The 17535-nt window shown below is 65.5% G+C and overlaps 7 protein-coding genes across 7 annotated transcripts; 5 read left to right on the plus strand and 2 right to left on the minus strand.

Annotated features, from left to right (window-relative positions):
• Positions 1 to 1280: 1280 nt before the first annotated feature.
• MICPUN_87722 (predicted protein) lies at positions 1281 to 2177 on the minus strand (the record flags this gene model as incomplete). The annotated part of the gene is made up of 1 exon (XM_002505692.1): positions 1281 to 2177. A coding segment is annotated over one exon (897 nt), but the record flags the coding sequence as incomplete, so codon positions are not given.
• A 182-nt stretch (positions 2178 to 2359) lies between these two features.
• Positions 2360 to 3979, plus strand: MICPUN_63587 (predicted protein; the record flags this gene model as incomplete). The annotated part of the gene is made up of 2 exons (XM_002505446.1): positions 2360 to 2395; positions 2522 to 3979. The coding sequence occupies 2 exons, from the start codon at positions 2360 to 2362 to the stop codon at positions 3977 to 3979; spliced, it is 1494 nt and encodes a 497-aa protein (XP_002505492.1).
• A 782-nt stretch (positions 3980 to 4761) lies between these two features.
• MICPUN_103787 (predicted protein) lies at positions 4762 to 7560 on the plus strand (the record flags this gene model as incomplete). The annotated part of the gene is made up of 1 exon (XM_002505447.1): positions 4762 to 7560. The coding sequence occupies one exon, from the start codon at positions 4762 to 4764 to the stop codon at positions 7558 to 7560; it is 2799 nt and encodes a 932-aa protein (XP_002505493.1).
• Positions 7561 to 9097: 1537 nt separating this feature from the next.
• MICPUN_66831 (predicted protein) lies at positions 9098 to 10397 on the minus strand (the record flags this gene model as incomplete). The annotated part of the gene is made up of 2 exons (XM_002505693.1): positions 9098 to 9662; positions 9768 to 10397. Coding segments are annotated over 2 exons (1195 nt in total), but the record flags the coding sequence as incomplete, so codon positions are not given.
• Positions 10398 to 11024: 627 nt separating this feature from the next.
• MICPUN_63590 (predicted protein) lies at positions 11025 to 11941 on the plus strand (the record flags this gene model as incomplete). The annotated part of the gene is made up of 2 exons (XM_002505448.1): positions 11025 to 11159; positions 11303 to 11941. 2 exons carry the CDS (start codon positions 11025 to 11027, stop codon positions 11939 to 11941), a joined length of 774 nt encoding a protein of 257 aa, XP_002505494.1.
• Positions 11942 to 12136: 195 nt separating this feature from the next.
• On the plus strand, positions 12137 to 14987 carry MICPUN_65382 (predicted protein; the record flags this gene model as incomplete). Its single annotated transcript, XM_002505449.1, has 2 exons — positions 12137 to 12244; positions 12385 to 14987. Coding segments are annotated over 2 exons (2711 nt in total), but the record flags the coding sequence as incomplete, so codon positions are not given.
• Positions 14988 to 15568: 581 nt separating this feature from the next.
• MICPUN_63592 (predicted protein) lies at positions 15569 to 16828 on the plus strand (the record flags this gene model as incomplete). The annotated part of the gene is made up of 1 exon (XM_002505450.1): positions 15569 to 16828. One exon carries the CDS (start codon positions 15569 to 15571, stop codon positions 16826 to 16828), a length of 1260 nt encoding a protein of 419 aa, XP_002505496.1.
• Positions 16829 to 17535: the final 707 nt, after the last annotated feature.

The raw sequence follows: 17535 nt of genomic DNA on the forward strand, positions 1-17535 counted from the left end.
AACGGGAGGAAGCCGCCGCCGTCGCCGCCAAGGCACAAAACGAGAAGAGGCTCACCGCCGCGAAGCGCCGACAGGTGGAGGCGCAAGACGACTTCGACGACCTCGACGACGACTACAGGGCGCTGAAAAAGCTCAAGAAGGGCAAGATCTCCGAGGAGGAGTTTGACTTTGAGATGGGCTTCGACCAGCCGGATGGGATGAGCAAACGCGACCGAGAGCTCGCCGCTGAGCGCGCCGGTAAGAAGCATCACCACAAGCAGCCCGCCAATCACGGCGCGCTGCAAGGAGCCGCGCTCAAGGCGTCGATGAGGAAACCGAGGGATAATAAGCCCAGGCACCTCAAGAACTCCAAGGCCAAGGGCGGCGGTCGCTCGAAGAAGGCTGTGAAGAAGGCGTTCAAAAAGAGCGGCGGCGCGAAGTGACGTTGTGACACCAGCAAGTGTCAGCCCCGTTCCCATCCATCCGATTGTCAGTATTGAAACGCGATTTATTCACCGTCGCCTGACTCTCTCGCGCACCGTGTTCAGCGCCCTCATCGCCGCCTCGTTCGGCGTCACGCCCTCCGTCTCCATGATACGATCGTACTCCTCGCGGATCATCCCCTCGAGCCGCGCCTTATCGTCCGACCCCGTCTCCGGCGCCCCAGCCTCCTTCTCCCCCGTAGCGTCCTCATCCTTCACCCGACGCAGCGCGAGCTCCAGCGCGGGCACCACCGCGGAGATGTCCGCGGCCGCGTCGCCGAGCGCGAACAGGAGCCCGTGCTCGGGTTCGTCGCGCGCGGTGAAACCGAGAGCGACGAGGAGCTCCTTACCGAAGCTGTCGCCGCCGACGGCGAACGCGATCTTCGCGTTTGACATTTTCAACCTTCGGTACTTTGGGTTACCCGGCTCGTTTACGAGGTTGCCCAGTATCCTCCCCATGGTCTCGCGCTGCTCCGGCGTGGTCGACGTCGCGTACCTGTTCGCGGCGACGACGACGAGGGATTCATCCGCGGGCGCGAGCCTCTTCCTCGCAGCCTCCTTTGCCGTTTTCGTGATGTCGTCGTCGCCGTCGCCGCCTTTTGGTTCGTCGTCCGGCGTCGCGCCCTTCCCCCTGCCGAGCTCTCCACGCGCCGCGCGCCACGCGACGCTGCCCGTTGTCCGCCCCGGCAAATCGTCGAACGGCACGTCCGCCGGCGGGACGTGGGTTCCCGCGCGACTCAACTCGTCGGCGTCGATGGCGTCCCTCGTCGCCAGCCGTGCGACTTCGTCCCCGTCCCTCCCCGCCCTGAGTTTCGCGGTGAGCGCCCCCAACGTCGCCGCCAGCCACTCTTCGTGACACTCCGTCCGTCGTCCGAGACACCGCGCGTAGTCCGCGACGTACCGCCGCGTCACGTCCACCGCCTCGTCCTTGCCGAACGCCACCACGTACGTAAGCCGCTTCCCCCAGCCTTTATCGTAGAGCAGCGGCTTGTCGCAGACGTCCTCGCAGCTGTCGCAGTGAAGCCACCTGTTCTGCGAGACGCTCCACACCTCCGTCCACACGTGATCGGTCCAGTCGAGACACCACCGGACGTCGTACCCCATCGCGCGGCAAATCAGCGTGAACGCGTTGGCCCATTCGCCGCACCGGCCCGTCCGAGTCTCCAGCAGCTTTCGCGCGTCGTTGTACCTGGGAAAACGCGTCACCGCCTGGCACAGCGGGCACCTGTACGTCTCGACCCGCCCCGCGTCGTGCGCGCGCTCCTCCGCGGTGGGTTCGCCCGTTCCCTCGTGCCGGACGTCTTTGAACCCGCACGTCTTGCACGCGGGCTTGTCGCACCACGTGAAGAACTCGCGCTTGAACCATCGGAGCGCGCGGAGCAGCACGGCGTCCTCGAGCGACAGGGGCTTCGCGCCAGCTGTGTCGTCCCCGTCCTCGGCGTCGTGCGCGTTCGCCGCCGCCTCCGACTCCGCCACGAGCGCGGCGGCCTCCGCCTCGAGCCTGTCGACGGGCACGACGCTCAGCGCGTGCGCGCGCGCGGCGGGATCCTCGAAAGCCAGCGCGGTCCGCACCCCCGACTCGAGCCGGGCGCCGAATGCGACGCGCCGCGCGTGTTCGCCCCCGCCGTCTTGACGCTCGGCGGCGAGGAGCGCGGCGGCGGCGGCGCGGTCTTCCTCTTCCTGAAGAGCGCGGGCGAGGGCTTCGTCCGGGTCCATCGCCGCGGCGTCCAGTGCGACGGGACGGCCAACCCCGATAACAGAAGGCCACCAAACGCGACGTTTGACTTGCTTGACGTTGTCGAAGCATCGCGGTCGCTCTCTCGGCACAGCCGAGGTCGCCGGAGCCGGGTTCGCGCCGGGGCGGACGGCGTCGACGCGCCGAACCCGGTCGCGGTGACATGGGCGATCGAACCGTCCTGACCAGGCACTGCTGGGTGAGGTCCCGAGCGCGCGCGCGCACCCCGTGTCGCCCGTCCCATCGAACCGAACCCCCGCGCCCAACCCATCGAATTCGGCACCTCATCGCGACGAACCGACCGTCCCACCCCTTCCCCCAACAGGGATGCGGCACCGCTCTGAACGTCCCCAAGCTTCCCGGCGGCGGCGATAGCCCCGCGTTCAAGTGCGTGTGGTGCGAGGCCGTCAACGAGACCGCCCCGCGGAGCAGGCACGGCCGCGTGCGACGGAACCTGGAGCACGCGTTCACGCGCTGGGGCGGGCGCGTCCTCGTGGCGGGCGTCGTCGTCATCGCGCTCGCCGTCGCGCGCGCCCCCGTCGCGCGCTTCGCGCCGGTCGTCTACCCGGAATCCCCCGCCGCGCGCCTGGCCATCGCCGCGCTCACCCTCGCGCTGCTCTTCAACGTCTTCTTCAATTACTACCACGCCGTCGTCGCCGAGGCCGGTTCGGTGGCGCACCTTCCCAGGCCCGTCAACCCGAGGCCGTTCGACGACGACACGTGGGAGTCATCAGAATCGGAGTCGGCGATGACGAGGGGTACCGGCATCGCGGACGGACCGGAGCGGACGGACGCGCCGGAGGTGACCCGAGGGGTCTTTGCCGGGTGTCGTTTATGCGTCCCGTGCGGACGGGCCAAGCCGAGGGGCGCGCACCACTGCCGAACGTGCCGCAAGTGCGTCGCGGGCATGGACCACCACTGCCCGTTCATCGGCAACTGCGTCGGCGACGGCAACACCCGACACTTTCTGCTCTTCTGCCTGTACGTCGCGCTCGGGTGCGGTTGGTCCGTGGCGTGGGCAATCGCGTGCGCTCGAGCAGACGCCGACGGGTACCGAGCCTTTCACGACGCCCTCTTCGACTACGACGCGTACGGCAAGCGCGCGCTCGCGATCGCCGGCGAACGCGGCGGGTCGATGGACGATTTGGCGAAGGTGAACGGCGCGTCCGCGTTTTTCCAAGCGCTGTTCGCGTGGACCTACGCGACGCTCAAGGCGGCGAAGATGAACGTCCGAGTCGCGTTTGAGCAATCGCCGGCGTGGGTCAACGCGTGGGCGTTCGTGTGCACGATCGGGGGCGTGATATGCGTCGCCACCGCGGGTCTGTTCGCGAGCACGTTGAACGCCGTGGCGTCGGGGGAGACGTACGTTGAGGCGCTGAAGAGTAGGTCCTCCTCGCGCGGCGGCGGAGGCGGAGGCGGAGCCGGGAGGAGCGCCGGGGTGGGGATGGCGAGCGTCGGCGACGACGACGGGGGTGAGCTGAGGGACGTCGGGCGCGGGCGGGGCGTTCGCGGCGGCGGCGACGACGGCGGCGACGACTCGTGCGCCCGGGGGTGCACGGCGGCGTTTCGGTGCCTGAGCGGGTACTGCCCCTTTGTCACCGAATTTTGCGGGTGTTGCTTTTGGTTTTGCGTGCCGAGCGAGTTTGGTCCGGCGCCGTGGTCGAAGATAGGGATGTTCCACCTGCGGCAGGTGTTCGGGAGCGGGCACCCGGCGTTTTGGGCGATGCCCCGCGCGAGCCCGCCGCAGGGCGCGAGGGGATCGTCGCAGCTGAAGAAGGAGTGAGCGTCGCCGCGCTTCAAAATTAAGAAAAATTTAGAAACGACTGCAAAAACTGCTCTCGAGTCTAGATGTAGCTAGATGTTACAGTTTCTGATAACCGACTGCACGACACACCGATTTTCTCATCGACCCCTTTCCACCTCTTGTAACTGAATGCGCGTGCAAGCTCCTGAGCATATTGACGAGAGTTCTTTCTCGCCCGACCCACACCCTGTACGCGCAACTCTGAATGATGTTACAGTGACCGACTCGGCTAAGTTAGTCCACGTATTCCCTTCGTGAGGGGCCATAGATACGCGCGCCTTTGCTGCATCGACAGCAGAGCTCGACGTATCGTTCGCGCAGTCCACGTGACTTGCCACGGCACTCACCACTGCCTCAATCGCGGGCGCAGTGACACCCTCAGGTGAGCCCGGAAGGACGTCGCGCACGATGGGTTTGCCCCGTTCTCACGTCGAGATGTGGCGTCGAGATGTGGCGTGCATCTCCGCCGTTCCCACTCGCGATACCACAAACGCGGCTGCATCGATCCCGTCGATATCCCCCATAATCGAGTCCTCGTCTGCGGTTTTCCGCAGTCCTCGCTCGCGCGGCTTGTCGACGCGCTCTGTCGTTCACTCGCGCCCCTTCGTCGCGGCCCCAGCGGTACCGCGTTTTTCGAGATCTCGCGATCCTTCCAAGCTACCACTCGCCCCTTCTGACGGTGCGCCTCCTCCTTCTCCCATCCGCCCAGGGACATCGAATCCTGCGCACCCCGAGTCGCGCTTCCGTAAGCGCCGGTCACCATGTACGCCGCGACCGATCATCGCGTCAACGTCGCCGAGGAGGGTAACCCCCAGCTTCAACCGCTCGTGGCCCACTCCTCGCGCCGAGCCGCCGGGTCTGCGCATGCGACCCTCTTCTCCGTCGCGATCGTCCTCGGGACTTTCGCGGCTGGCCTCATCGCCGGTAACACGGCCATCGCCCCGGGGACGCTCTCGCTGCTCGGGTCACCGCACTCGAGCAGCGTGAGCGGCGCACCGCACTCGAGCAGCGTGAGCGGCGCACCGCACTCGAGCGGCGTGAGCGTCACAGAGTCATCCGCGGCTCCCGCGGCGGCCGACCAACCCCGCCTCGGCGACCACCACCGCGCTCCCTCTCATGCTCACCAGGGAGATGGCGAAGCAGAGGAGGAGGACCAAGTCTCACTTGACAACGCGCGAGCGGACTTGGGTTTTGACGCCTGGTCTAAAGAAGTGAAAAAATGGAAAAAAGAGGCGAGCAAATGGAAAAAAGAGGCGAGCAAATTCAAGAAAGATGCGGACAACAGACTTAACGTCATCAACCACGTCAAGAGCGACGCCAACGAGATGTGGGGCGATGTCGTGAATGTCAAGGATGAAATCCACGACATCGTCAACAAGGCCAAAAGACTGGTGACCACCGTCGCTAATGCACCGGCGAAGCTTTTCAAACAAATTGAGAAGCACGTCATCCCTACGGATGCCGCGGGCCTGATCCGAGCTATTGATATCCCAAAGGTCGGCGGCGCCTCTGCTGCTGCTGCCCTTGGTCGGGCGATGGGTTCCGGTCCTGCCATCTTCCTCCCCCAGAACGAGGGCGCTTTACGTTCAATGATCCGTGCCGCGCTGCTCGGTCATGACATCAAGACGAATGTGCCGACAATCTCGGAGCATCACGCATCCCTTGGCGCCGAAGCCACTGCATCTCTCGGCGACTCTGGTTGCATTCCGCTTGGGATTCCTGGTCTCACAAAAGATTACGCCGCCGCCACCGAGTACGAGATGGCATGGCCCGAAAAGCTGAAAAATGACGTTCGCGCCCCAGACGCATTCGAGATCAAGCTTCCGACGTTCAGTTTCGACACCTGCATCGAACCTGTCTTCGAGTTCCCAAGCGATGCAGGGTCAGCTCTCGTTGACGCCTTCGCTGAAAGTTTTTCTGCCATCATCGAAGGAGCCATTGACGCGGGTATGCAAGCGATCAAGAACATTAACCCGGAACAACTCAAAAATATGGCAGAGGATGCCGAGAAAAAGCTCAAGCACATCAAGGATCTTGTTAAAGACGTCAAAGGCTGGGTTAATGGGAGACGTCTCCTCGAGAATGTCGACCGGTCCGATCACCACACCGCACAAGCACTCGAGCGCGCCGCCGCTGCCCTCGGGCGCAAACCGGACGATGATGTACCAGCTGACGAGTTCATCGAGAGCGAGCAAGCTGACGCGATTGACACGTTGAAGGAAGTTAAGTACCGCCAAGATGCTTACGTCGACCAGCTCGAGCTCGAGATTTTCAATTCCGTGTCGAAGCTGCAGCACATCTTTGGGAACAGCCAATTCGGAGCGGTCGACTCGTCGGGCAAGCTGTTACCCAGCCTCGGACATGAAATTGCGGCTGACCTCGGCTTCGACATGGGTGACTCAAAGGCAAAGTTCGAGGCGGCTCTCATGAAGTTGGTCAACATCAAGTTGGGTTTCACGGTGACCCGAACCGCGACGTTCGAGACCGGCGTCAAGGTCTCCAACGGCCTCTTCCGCCACGGTGACCTGATGGACGTCCTCGGCGTCCCAGCCAAAAAGCGTTTCATGGAATCTTTAACTGAGATTGGTATTCCCAGTGTCCCCCTCATCTCGGCGTACGCCGGCGTCAACATGGGATTCGAGCTGCCGTACTACTTCACCGCTGATGCTGGCGGCGAGTTCGGGTTCACGGTTGAGGTGATCAATGAGCTTTTCATCGGACTCAAGAACGGCAAGGCGGGTGTGACGTTCAAAGAACCCGTGATCAATACCGGCAGTGAACTCAGCGGCAGCGTGTCGGCAGCCTTGCAAGTCGGCGCGAGCGCTCAGCTCCGAGAATTCACCGCCGGTCTCTGTGTGATGTTTGTCTGCACCGGGCCCCGTGTTGGCGTTCAACAGGACTTCCAACTCGGCTTCGATCTTCTCGGCGGAGCCTCGATGGCGCACGGAACAGGCGACAGTTGCGTCAATGGACCCGTGCAGCTCGCCACCACGTTCACCGACTGGGACTACAGCGCCGCGGACAAGGAGCGCTGCCACCTCCGATCCGATGGGTCGTTCCTCCTGGGGGGATACATGCAAATACCGACTCCAAAGGCCACCGTCGTGATGACCACCAGTCTTGGCGTCGACGGCCCTGGCTCGGAAGAACCCTGGCACGATTTCGAGGTACAGGACAAAATCGACGAAGCTTTGGGAGGATCTAACCCCGAGTTCATGTTCATTGGATCCCTCTTCCCCCCTGTTTGTGAGGGAAATTCCGGCGTGCGCCTCGCGACCTGCGACGAGGAGTCTGCCGCGGCTGTCTCGTCATCGCTCGGGTCCGATCAGTGCATGCCGACTTCAATGCAAATTTCGACCGATGTCGAGCCTCTCCATGATATCGACCACGTCGCAGATGCTGCAGCCAAAAGATCCGAGGTACTGGCTGAATATCAAGTCACAGCCGATGAGGAGGAAGATCAAGCCAACATGAACGCTGCGAACGAGGCTACGGCTAACCGTTCATTGAAGTCGAAGAAGGCGGCGAAGGCGTTGAAGAAGGCGATCGGGCGAAGATGACAATTGGGAGGTGATTGGGTCATGGAAGGCCTTCCGCCTATGATGACGGTGTTGGTGTTCAAAGCTCAAAGTTGATCTTCAGTAACTCAAGCTAACTCGGCTTTTAAACCGTTCATCTAAACAGGCACCCAAGCTGCCTACTATTCGCTCTTTCTCCGTTTGCTCCTGCGTGTCGCGACTGGCTCGACGGCAGCTTCCACCTTCTCCTCTTTCACCTCCTCCTTCACCTTGACCGCCGCCTTTCGTTTCTTCGTCGCTGGCTCAGGCTCGGGCTCGGGCTCCTCCTTGATTTCCGGCGCTGGCTCCTCGACAACCTCCTCCTCTTCCTCTTCCTCTTCATTGTCTTTCTCCTCGTCGTCTTCGTCGTCGTAGTTTTCATCCTTCGGAAGCACGGTGACGAACACGATCGAACCCGCGGGCACGCCCTTGTAATCCCTCGGCAGCCGCGTCGCCCTTTTGAAGTGCCACTCGTCCTCGTCCTCGTTGTAAAAAACCTCGAAGGGCTCCCCCGACAGCGTGCAATGCGTCACTTCGTCCTCCTTCGCCACCGACGAGTTCACGTCGACCGCGTTTCGGGCATCCTCCTCCTTCTTGGCGTGCTCAATCTGGAAGGTAAAAGTTTAGGAATTTCCGTTTCGCCGCCGCCGCGTTTAATAGAACTGGTCGTCGTCCTCGCCCCACTCCTCGTCGCCGCCGTAGTCGTCGTACCCGCGCGACGGCCCGTCCAGCCGCCGGAGTATCGCCGCCGCCGCCGCCTTGGGCGCACCCTCCAGACCCTTTCTGTACCGCCAATCGACCTTCAGTCCGCCGCCGGCGGTGAGCTCCACGGCCAACGGGGGACACGAGTCGTCAATCTCAGCGGCGCCGCCGCCGCCCGCTTTCCTCAGCTCCACGATGACGGACCCAGGCCGGACGCTCCTCGCGGCGTTGGCCACCGCGGGCGTGAACGATTTGAGCGGAATCTCCTTCCCGGGTTCCTTCAGCAGTTGCTTGAGGTCCCTGGCTGGGAGCGCGAATTTCCTGTCGTCGCCGACGTGATCGGCGAGGACGGCGGCGCCCTCTTGCGTGAGCCTGTACGCGCTCACGCCGTCCGCGGTGACCGGTCCTCGGCCCTCAGCACCCTCGGCACCCTCCGTGATGACCTCGCGTCGCTCGCCGAGCGCGGTGCCGCGTTTTTCAAAGACTTTAACCCCGGACCACACGCACTTGATTCGAGCCGCGCCCGGCTGGTCGACGCACGCCGCCCTCACGCCCGGGGAGAGGTAGGTCAACGCCCTGTTCGTGTCCGACCGGACGTGCAGACCGGCCGCGAACTCGTTTCCCCACGTCCCGGTCCCGCCCCACTCCACGCGAAGCGATTCCACGAGAGACGTCGACGCCGGAGCGTACAGGTGCTCGCTTTGACGGCGAGGCGCGCCGCCCACCCCCGAACCGAAGGGACCTTCGCCGGCGCCGGTGCCCTCCTCGCGGGTGCTCATCGCGCGCTCCACGCCGGCGCGCGTCGGTTCCTTGGGCCCCGGCAGCGGCGCGACTTTCTTCAGGAGCGTGGCGAAGAAACCTCCCATATCCTGCAGGTGCGGCATCAGGCGCATGCACCGCTCCAGCGGCGGTCCCTTGATCCGTTTCCCCAGTTTCGTCACGCCGCTCTTGGGAGGCCACATCGACCTCTCGAACTTGCGCCGGAGGCCGACGGACACGGATTCCTTTTGCGAGTCCTCGTACGTCGGGTACTCCACGGTTTCGTCGTCCACCATCGTCACCACGCGCCAGTGTTTCATCCCTGGCCGGCGCTTCAAGTCCGCTACCCTGTCCGAAGCGTCCACAATCTCCAGCGCCCCGCCGCACCTTCGCACCAGCTCCGCCACCACCGCCTCGTTCTCCACCGGATTGAACGAACACGTGCTGTACACCATGTACCCTCCCACCTTGAGCAGCGCGGCGCCCCTCTGCGCGATCCGCAGCTGCAGCTGGTGCAGGCCCATCGCAAACTCCGGTCGCCACTCGGACCAAATCTGAGGGTTCTTTCGAAGCGTGCCGTCGCCCGAGCACGGGACGTCGCAGATTATGCGATCGTACACGCCCTCGGGGTACCGGCCGGAGTCCTCGCGCGTCGCCGCCGGCGCGGGGTCCCGACTCGACGTTCGCGCGTCGAGCCCGCCGCCGGCGCAGGCGCTCTGGATACCTTCCGGTAACATCCGGATGGGTACGCCCGGATTCGGGAACCACTGCGCGTGATGGTTCGTGACCATCAGCGACCCCGTCGCCGCGCCCAACGCGGCGCATCGCCTGACGAGGAAGTACGCCCGTCGGGGGTTGATGTCGTTCGCGACGACGCACCCGGTCGGAATCGAACCCGCGGCCGTGTTGTTCGCGTTCAGCTGCTCTATGCACTGCGTCGTCTTGCTCCCGGGTGACGCGCACATGTCGAGGACGAAGTGGTGGGGCTCGACGCCTAATATCGCCGCGGGGACCATCGAGTCCACCGCCTGCCTCGTCAGCACTCCGGTGCTGTTGTACTTGACCAGCCACCGCTGAAACTCGCGAAGCTCGGGGGTTCGCGAGTACTTCAGCGCCATCTTGTCGCACCCGAGCTGCCATCCGTTGCACCACCTGAGCTCCTTGGGCGGCGGTATGGGCCTGCCGGTGACTTCGTTGTACAGCTGTTGCCTGGGCCGTAACAGGTGCTTGCCCTCGGCGAGCGCCTCCGCCACGCCGTTCGCGTGGCTCGCCATGTTGCTCATCCTGAACGTCACCGGCAGGGGCTTGCGGAGGTGCGACAGGAACGAGCCCCACTCCTCGTCCGGGAGGATGGCCTGTCGGCGGTAGTATTCCTCGAAGTGGGTGGGCTTGTTGCCGTCGAGCGTGCGCGAGAACCACGGCGCGGTGGTGCTCGGAAGGACTATCTTCTCCGCGGAGCGATGCTGCGAGGGCGCCGCGGGCGGGGGAGGGACGTTCACCGTCTGTTGCGCATCGCCCGTTCCGGCGTCGTCGTCGTCCCCGAAAACCTTCTTGTTGGGATTCGCGATGCTCGGCGACGCGCCGGCGCCGTCGGCGGCCGCCGCGGATTTGCCGGCGACGTGCCCGCGGCGCTTGGCCGCGCGGAGCATCGCCTTGCTCCGGTTCTTGCGCTTCCCCATCCTTCGCTCGAAGCTCGACTCGGGCGCGGGGCTGGGGAGTGACCGCCGACGCCTTCCGACAGGTTATTGTTCGGTGGCTTCAGTTCGTTGGCTCGCGCAGCGCGCTCCAAGGCGGTGCGGATGAAAGGGCGGGAAAAGAAACCTTCGGGCGGCTGGACACACGCACGAGCGCGCGAGGCTGGGAAAAGGACGCCTCCCCGCGACACCGCCCGCTCGCGAGTCGCACTCGGATCAAGCCCGCGGTCGTCGGACACCCCGGAGAGTCCGTCGTCGTCCCCGCGCCGTCCTTCACGAAACCGCCGTCGCTCCCAGCGCAAACCGAGAAAGATGGCTGCCAACAGCATCATCGTGCAGTGCCTGAAGTGCAACAAGGTGCTGAGCGACAGCACCGCGCTCGTCCTCAGCGACAAGGAGCGCAAGATACTCGGCGTCAAGGGGGCGTCGTCCATACAGGTCCACGAGGTACGAGATCCCACGCGCGGCACGCGCTTGCGCGCGATCCAAACAACCGAAAATCTCCGTCGAAGTGCCCAAATCGATCAATCGCGCCCAAACGCGCTGACCCTCTCCCGCTCCGTCTCCGCACTTCACCGATCGCGTCGCAGGAGGCCGTGAGCGACCCGTCGGACGGCGGCGACAGCGAGTACAACATCATCACCTGCGTCCAGTGCTCCGCCGAGGTTGGCAAGGTGTACGTTCGAACCTCCCAAGAGACGGCCAAGCTCCAAGATCTCATCTCCCTCTCCACCGACGCTGTGTGCTCGTACCAGCTGGGACGTCACGAGATGCGCGTCCAGGGCACCGGCGACCTCAACCCGCTGTCCGAGGAGCGCGTCACGCGGCTCGAGGAGCAGATGGTCAAGGTGGAGAACGTGTTGGTGCTGTTCAACGAGCGGTGGCACGCGATGGAGTCGGCGCTGCGGCAGCTGCAGCAACGCGTCGACGTGGTGAGCACCCCGTCGCAGCGGCACGGCATGGCGTGGGGGATGGGACCCACCGGCGCGAGTCCCAGCGGCGCGAGTCCCGGCGGCGGAGGGGGGGGGAGCGTGGGGCGCGGGCCGGGCGGCGGGGTCGGGATGCCCATGCTCCCCGGGGAGGCGGGGGGGCGCGGAGGAGGGGGATCGCCGTACGGCGCGGACGTCGGCGGCGGCGGCGGGGGCGGGGGGGGATTCCGAAGCGCTGGGTCGGGCGCCGCGGCGGCCATGTACGGCTCGCCGCACTTCAGGGGTCAGCGCGCGCAGTGAGGCGAGAGACGCGAGCGAGAGTGGGGCGCGAATCGCGCTTTGAAATCGTGAATGAACGACGGCGTAGTCGGCGAGTAGTCGCAGTCGAAGCCCGGAAACTTTTTCTCGCCGTCGGTCGGCTGCAAATTCACGGTCCAAACTCGGAGGCGGCATCCGCCGGCGTCACACCGCGGAGCGCAGCACGACCGAGCGAGGATGGCCGCTCCTCCGCCTCCGCCGCAATGGCAACCCCAGCAGGAGGGGGTTCAGCAGATCCTCCAGCTGCTGACCGAGTACCGCATGCCCGGCGTCGACCAGCAGCAGGTGCGACCCGCGCCATCCGCGCTCCCGATCGCCAATCGGCACCGCGAGCGGGAAAACCCTATGACGGTCGAACGTACCGTCCCGCCCGAGCGCGACCCTTGACGCGCGCTGACCCACCTCCGCCCCCGCCATCCGAACAGATGTACCAGCGCCTGCAGCAGTGCGCGAAGATCCCGGACTTTAACAACTACCTGGCGTTCATCCTGACCCAGGGCGAGGGCACGCAGGACGAGATCCGGCAGACCGCGGGCCTCCTGCTGAAGAACAACCTCAAGACGGGCTGGCAGAGCACCGAGCCCGCGCACCAGGCGTACATCCAGCGCGCGCTCCTCCCGGCCCTCGGGCACCCCAACAGGTTCCTCAGGCACACCGTCGGGACCGCGCTGTCCATGATCACGCGCGCGGTGGGACCCCGGGGATGGCCCGGATTGTACACGACGCTGGCGCAGATCCTCGAGCAACCCCCGGACGCTAACCACGTCGACGGCGCCCTCGACTGCGTCTACAAGGCGTGCGAGGAGCTCAACGGCAGGCTCGACGAGCAGGTCCAGGGCATGCCGGAGGGGTCCGCCGCGGGTTTGCTCATCTCCCGGCTGCTTCCGCTGATGGCCAACCCGGATGTCGGCATCCGCAGAACCGCGCTGGGTTCGGTCAACCTGATGGTCCCGTCGTGGCCCAACACCCACGCCGCGGCGATGGACACCTACCTGCAGGGCCTGTTCCAGCTCGCCAACGACGGCGATAACGGCGTTCGCAAGCACGTGTGCAGCGGCATCGTCTCCCTGCTGTACCGCGCCCCCGAGAAGCTTGTGCCGAACATCAGGGACGTCATCACGTACATGATCGAGATGACAAACTTTGGCGACGAGGACGTCGCGCTCGAGTCGTGCGAGTTTTGGGCCGCATTCTGCGAGGCGGACCTGGACCGCGACACCGTGGAGGTGCTCCGCGAGTTCACCCCGAAGCTCATACCCATGCTCCTGACCAACATGGCGTACGCTGAAGACGACGAGGAGGTGCTCAACGCCGAGGACGACGAGGCCAACGCGGGGCGAGCCGACCGCGACCAGGATATCAAACCGTCGTTCAGGGGTCAGAAGGATAAGGGCAGCGGCCTGGGCGAGGGTGCCGGCGGCGAGCAGGGCCGCGACGGCGGCGACGACGACGAGTACTACGACGACGACGACGACGAGGCTGCGCAGTGGAACCTTCGCAAGAGCAGCGCCAACGGCTTGGACGTCATGTCCAACCTCTTCGGCGACGATCTCCTTCCGATGATCCTCCCCGTCGTGGAGCAGAGGCTGCGGGACGCCAACTGGCGCCTTCGCGAGTCCGCGATCCTCGCCCTCGGCGCCGTCGCCGAGGGTTGCAGCGGGGGTTTAGCGCAATACGTGCCGCAGCTCATCGAGTTTCTCGTGCCGAGCCTCGACGACGCGAGGCCGATGGTTCGTTCCATCGCGTGTTGGACCCTGAGCCGGTTCAGCCGGTGGGTGGTGCAGATGACGTTCGCGCCCCACCCCGGTGACCCGGCCCCGCCCACCGCGGAGCAGGGCAAGGGGTTCGTGAACAGCATCCTCGGCGGGCTCTTGAGGCGGGTTGTGGACCACAACAAGCACGTGCAAGCCGCGGCGTGCGGAGCGCTGGCGACGTTTACGCAGGAGATTGGCGAGGACGTGGCGCCGTGGCTGGGCCCCACGGTGCAGGCTTTGGCGCAGGCGATCGCCACGTACCAGCGCAAGAACATGCGAAGCGTCTACGACGCTGTGGCGACGCTGTGCGAGTCTGCTGGGGAGTGCGTGCGCACGGCGGACGTCGCCAGGGCGCTGCTTCCGCCGCTGCTGCAAAAGTGGGAAACCGGGGGCGACGCGCAGCCGGATCTGTACAACCTCCTCGAGTGCGTCACGAGCGTCGTCATGGGCGTGGGATTGGGCGCGCAGGAGTACGCGGCGCCCATGTTCGCCAGGGCGCTTCAACTCGCCAGGCACCAGCTCGCGCTGAGGGAGCAGGCCAAGGCGAACCCCGACTCGGACGTTCCCTACGAACCAGACCACGTCGTCGCCGCGCTCGACCTCCTCTCCGGCGTCGCCGACGGCTTGGGCGCCGCGTGCGAGGCGCTCATCGCCGCCAACGCCCCAGCGCTGAGGGAGGTGATCGTCGCGAGCGTGAGCGACCCGTACTCGCCGGGGATCCGACGCAGCGCCTTTGCGCTCGTGGGGGACGTGGCCAAATCGGGAGCCGGGTCGCACGTCGCGCCGTCGCTGCCGCAGATTTTCGAGTGCGCCGCCGCAAACCTCCAGCCGAAGATGGTCCAGGCGTACAACATGAGCGTGTGCAACAACGCGTGCTGGTCCGCTGGCGAGATTGCGCTCGCGTTTCCGCCGGAGACTGTGGCGCCGTACGTCCCGGCGCTCTGCGGCGCCTTTGTCCAGGTGCTCAACATGACGATGATCAACAGGTCGCTCGGGGAAAACGCGGCCATCGCGCTCGGGAGGTTCGCCGCGAGGTGCCCCGAGCAGCTCGCGAGCGGCTTTGGGGAGCTGTGCGGGCCGTGGTGCGGTGCGCTTCGCAGGCTGAGGGACGGTCAGGAGAAGGAGCAGGCGTTCGCGGGGTTGGTCCGGCTGGTGCAGCTGAACCCGCAGGGCGCGGTTGGGGACCAGATGGTGAGCATGATGAACGCGATTGCGTCGTGGCAGTTTGTGCGGGACCAGACGCTGCACGCGAATCTGCTGCAGCTGATGCAGGGGTACGAGCAGATGCTGGGCGCGGAGCAGTGGGCGCAGCTGGCGAACGCGCTGGGACCGGCGGTGCAGCGTAAGCTCGGGAACTTTGCGAACATCAACCAGAAGCGATGATGAAGGGGAGGGGAACGGAGGAGGAGGAGGAGTGAGGAGTTTATTTTCATCGAGGAGGATGGATTAGGCGGACGTAGGAAGGATAGGAGGACACCACTACTCGGTAGAGCTTAGGATAGAGTCTACGCGACAGTTTTATTTCACAGTAGGAACTGGAGGACGCGACGGCGACTCGAGCGCATCAAGCCCAAACTACCTGCTGGTCGCCACGGCATTGATTGTACAAGTACTCGTTACGGTACTGGTAGTCGTATGAATGAGACCCGTCCTGTTGTTATTTTTTGCCCTTCTTGGAATTCGCCTGCCCGGCTTGCGCGTCACTCATTCACTCCCACGCGGTCGGGCCCCCATCGCCACGAACGCATCCTCCGTCATGCTCTCCGGGGAGAGCCTGACCGGTCGACGGGGCGCGGCGGCGCTCTCGCGTCCCGCCACGGTCAGCGAACCCGCGGAACCCGCGCCGACGCGCGCGATGAACCCCCCGATCGACCCGCCCGGCGGCGAGATCGAGGAGGCGCCCCTCCCTCACTCGTCGTCATCTGGGGCGGACGTCGAGTCGGGCCCCGGCGCTCCGCCGAAGGTTCCGCCCCCCGCGAAGGCGTGGACCATGATCATCGGCGCGTTCGTGGTGCTCATGTTCATGCTCGCCTCCGTGCGCACCACCACCGCCATGCGCCAGCGCGTGCGGGACTCCACGCTCGAGCAAATTCCCAACGCGGACGGCAGCGCTGAGAAGGTGCCCGTCTTTGGCCCCGAGATTCCCCGCATACGCAGCAAGGGAACGCTGTGCATCAAGCACCCGCACCACCTTCCCATCGCCGCGGAGGTTCCCCCGCCCGAACCCGAGCCCCAGGAGGTCAACGCCGTCGCCTGGCGCAAGTTCGCCGACGCCCTCGCCGACGAAGCCGCCATCGACGGATCCAAGATTGTCCTCCTCGGCGATTCCATCACCGAGGCGTGGCGAGGCACGCAGCTGGACATCCGCCAGAAGCAGTACGACCGAGCGGGCGACATCATCCGCAAGACGCTCGGGGACATGGACCCGAGAATCCTCGCCATCGCGGGCGACCAGACCAAGCACCTGATGTGGCGGCTGGAACACGGCGGGTTCCCTTCGGAAAAGTCACCGCCAGACTACGTGACGCTGATGATCGGGACCAACGACGTGGGCGCGGCGGTGCGCACCAAGAACGGGGGATGGCAGAACGGCATGTGCGTGTCCGACGATAACGTCGGGGACTCGCTCGACGCCGTGGACCCGACCGTGGCGGGCGTCAAGGCGATCGTCGAGAAGATTCGCAAGCTGGCGCCCAAGGCGAGGTTGGTGGTGCTGGGTCTGACGCCCCGCGGGGAGAAGCACGGGAAGGGCTGGAGCGAGCGGCGGAGCTACCTGCAGCCGTCGCTGTTCACCGCGGCGATCGACGAGATCAACCGCCGGGTGGAGGAGTACGTGGCGTCCGTGGAGGAGGTGAACAGGCGGCGGCCGACGAAGGGTCTGTTTGGCAAGCGACGGGGCGTGACGGTTTTCCAGCCGTGCGCTGAGGGGTTCCTGAAGAACGACGGGGGCGAGATCCGAAAGGATCTCATGCGCGACGCGCTGCATCCGTCGGGCCGCGGGCTGGACGTGCTGATGCGGTGCATCACGGACGGCATGGACAAGGCGAACGTGGAGCACGATCGTCTCGTGGCCGCCGGGGAGGAAGACGCGGGAGAAGACGCGGAGCAGCCGTGAAACGCTCTTTTTTTAAGGTTTTAAACTAAAATCCCCCCGCCCGAAGCCCTGGTCCACACCATCACCCCGCCACCGTCGTACGCCACCGCCACGCGCTCGCCCCCCGAGTCCCACGCCATCGCCGTCGCCTTCCCCGCGCCCTTCACCGCCAACGACGCCCCCTTCATCGCGGGCGCGCCCGCTTTGGACGGCGCCGCGAACACCGCGGCGCCAGCTGTGTCCGCGCCCCCGGACGTCGACGCCGACACGTTCGGAGAGACGCTGGGATCCACCGCGGGGGCGAACGCGACGCACGCGCCACTGGGACCCGGCCACCGCGGCAGCCGCACGACGATCGCGGGCGTTAAGTCCGGCTTGGGAAGACCCGGCGCGCGGATGATCCGGACGCAGCCGTCGGCGTGCGCGGCGAGCACGGCTGGGCCTCGCGTCGCGGTGAGAAACGTCTCGTGCGCGAGTGCGAGCACAGCTGTGTTCGTTCCCCTTTCGCCGCGACGTCCCGACGCCGACGCGGGGGGCTTGAGCCGGCACACCAGCGTGAGCGACCACGCGCCCGTCGAAGCTGTGGCGGCTCGGGCGAACGGGGCGAGTCGCGACCGACCGCCGCCGACGCTTCGAACCGAGCACGCCATCGCCAAAACTTTCCCATCCGAGTCGCCGGCGTATATCATGCCCCCCGAGCTGTCCGTGCACACGCTCGACACCGCGGA

This window comes from Micromonas commoda, chromosome 13 (assembly GCF_000090985.2).
Source record: "Micromonas commoda chromosome 13, complete sequence".
In the NCBI taxonomy this organism is placed as follows: domain Eukaryota; kingdom Viridiplantae; phylum Chlorophyta; class Mamiellophyceae; order Mamiellales; family Mamiellaceae; genus Micromonas; species Micromonas commoda.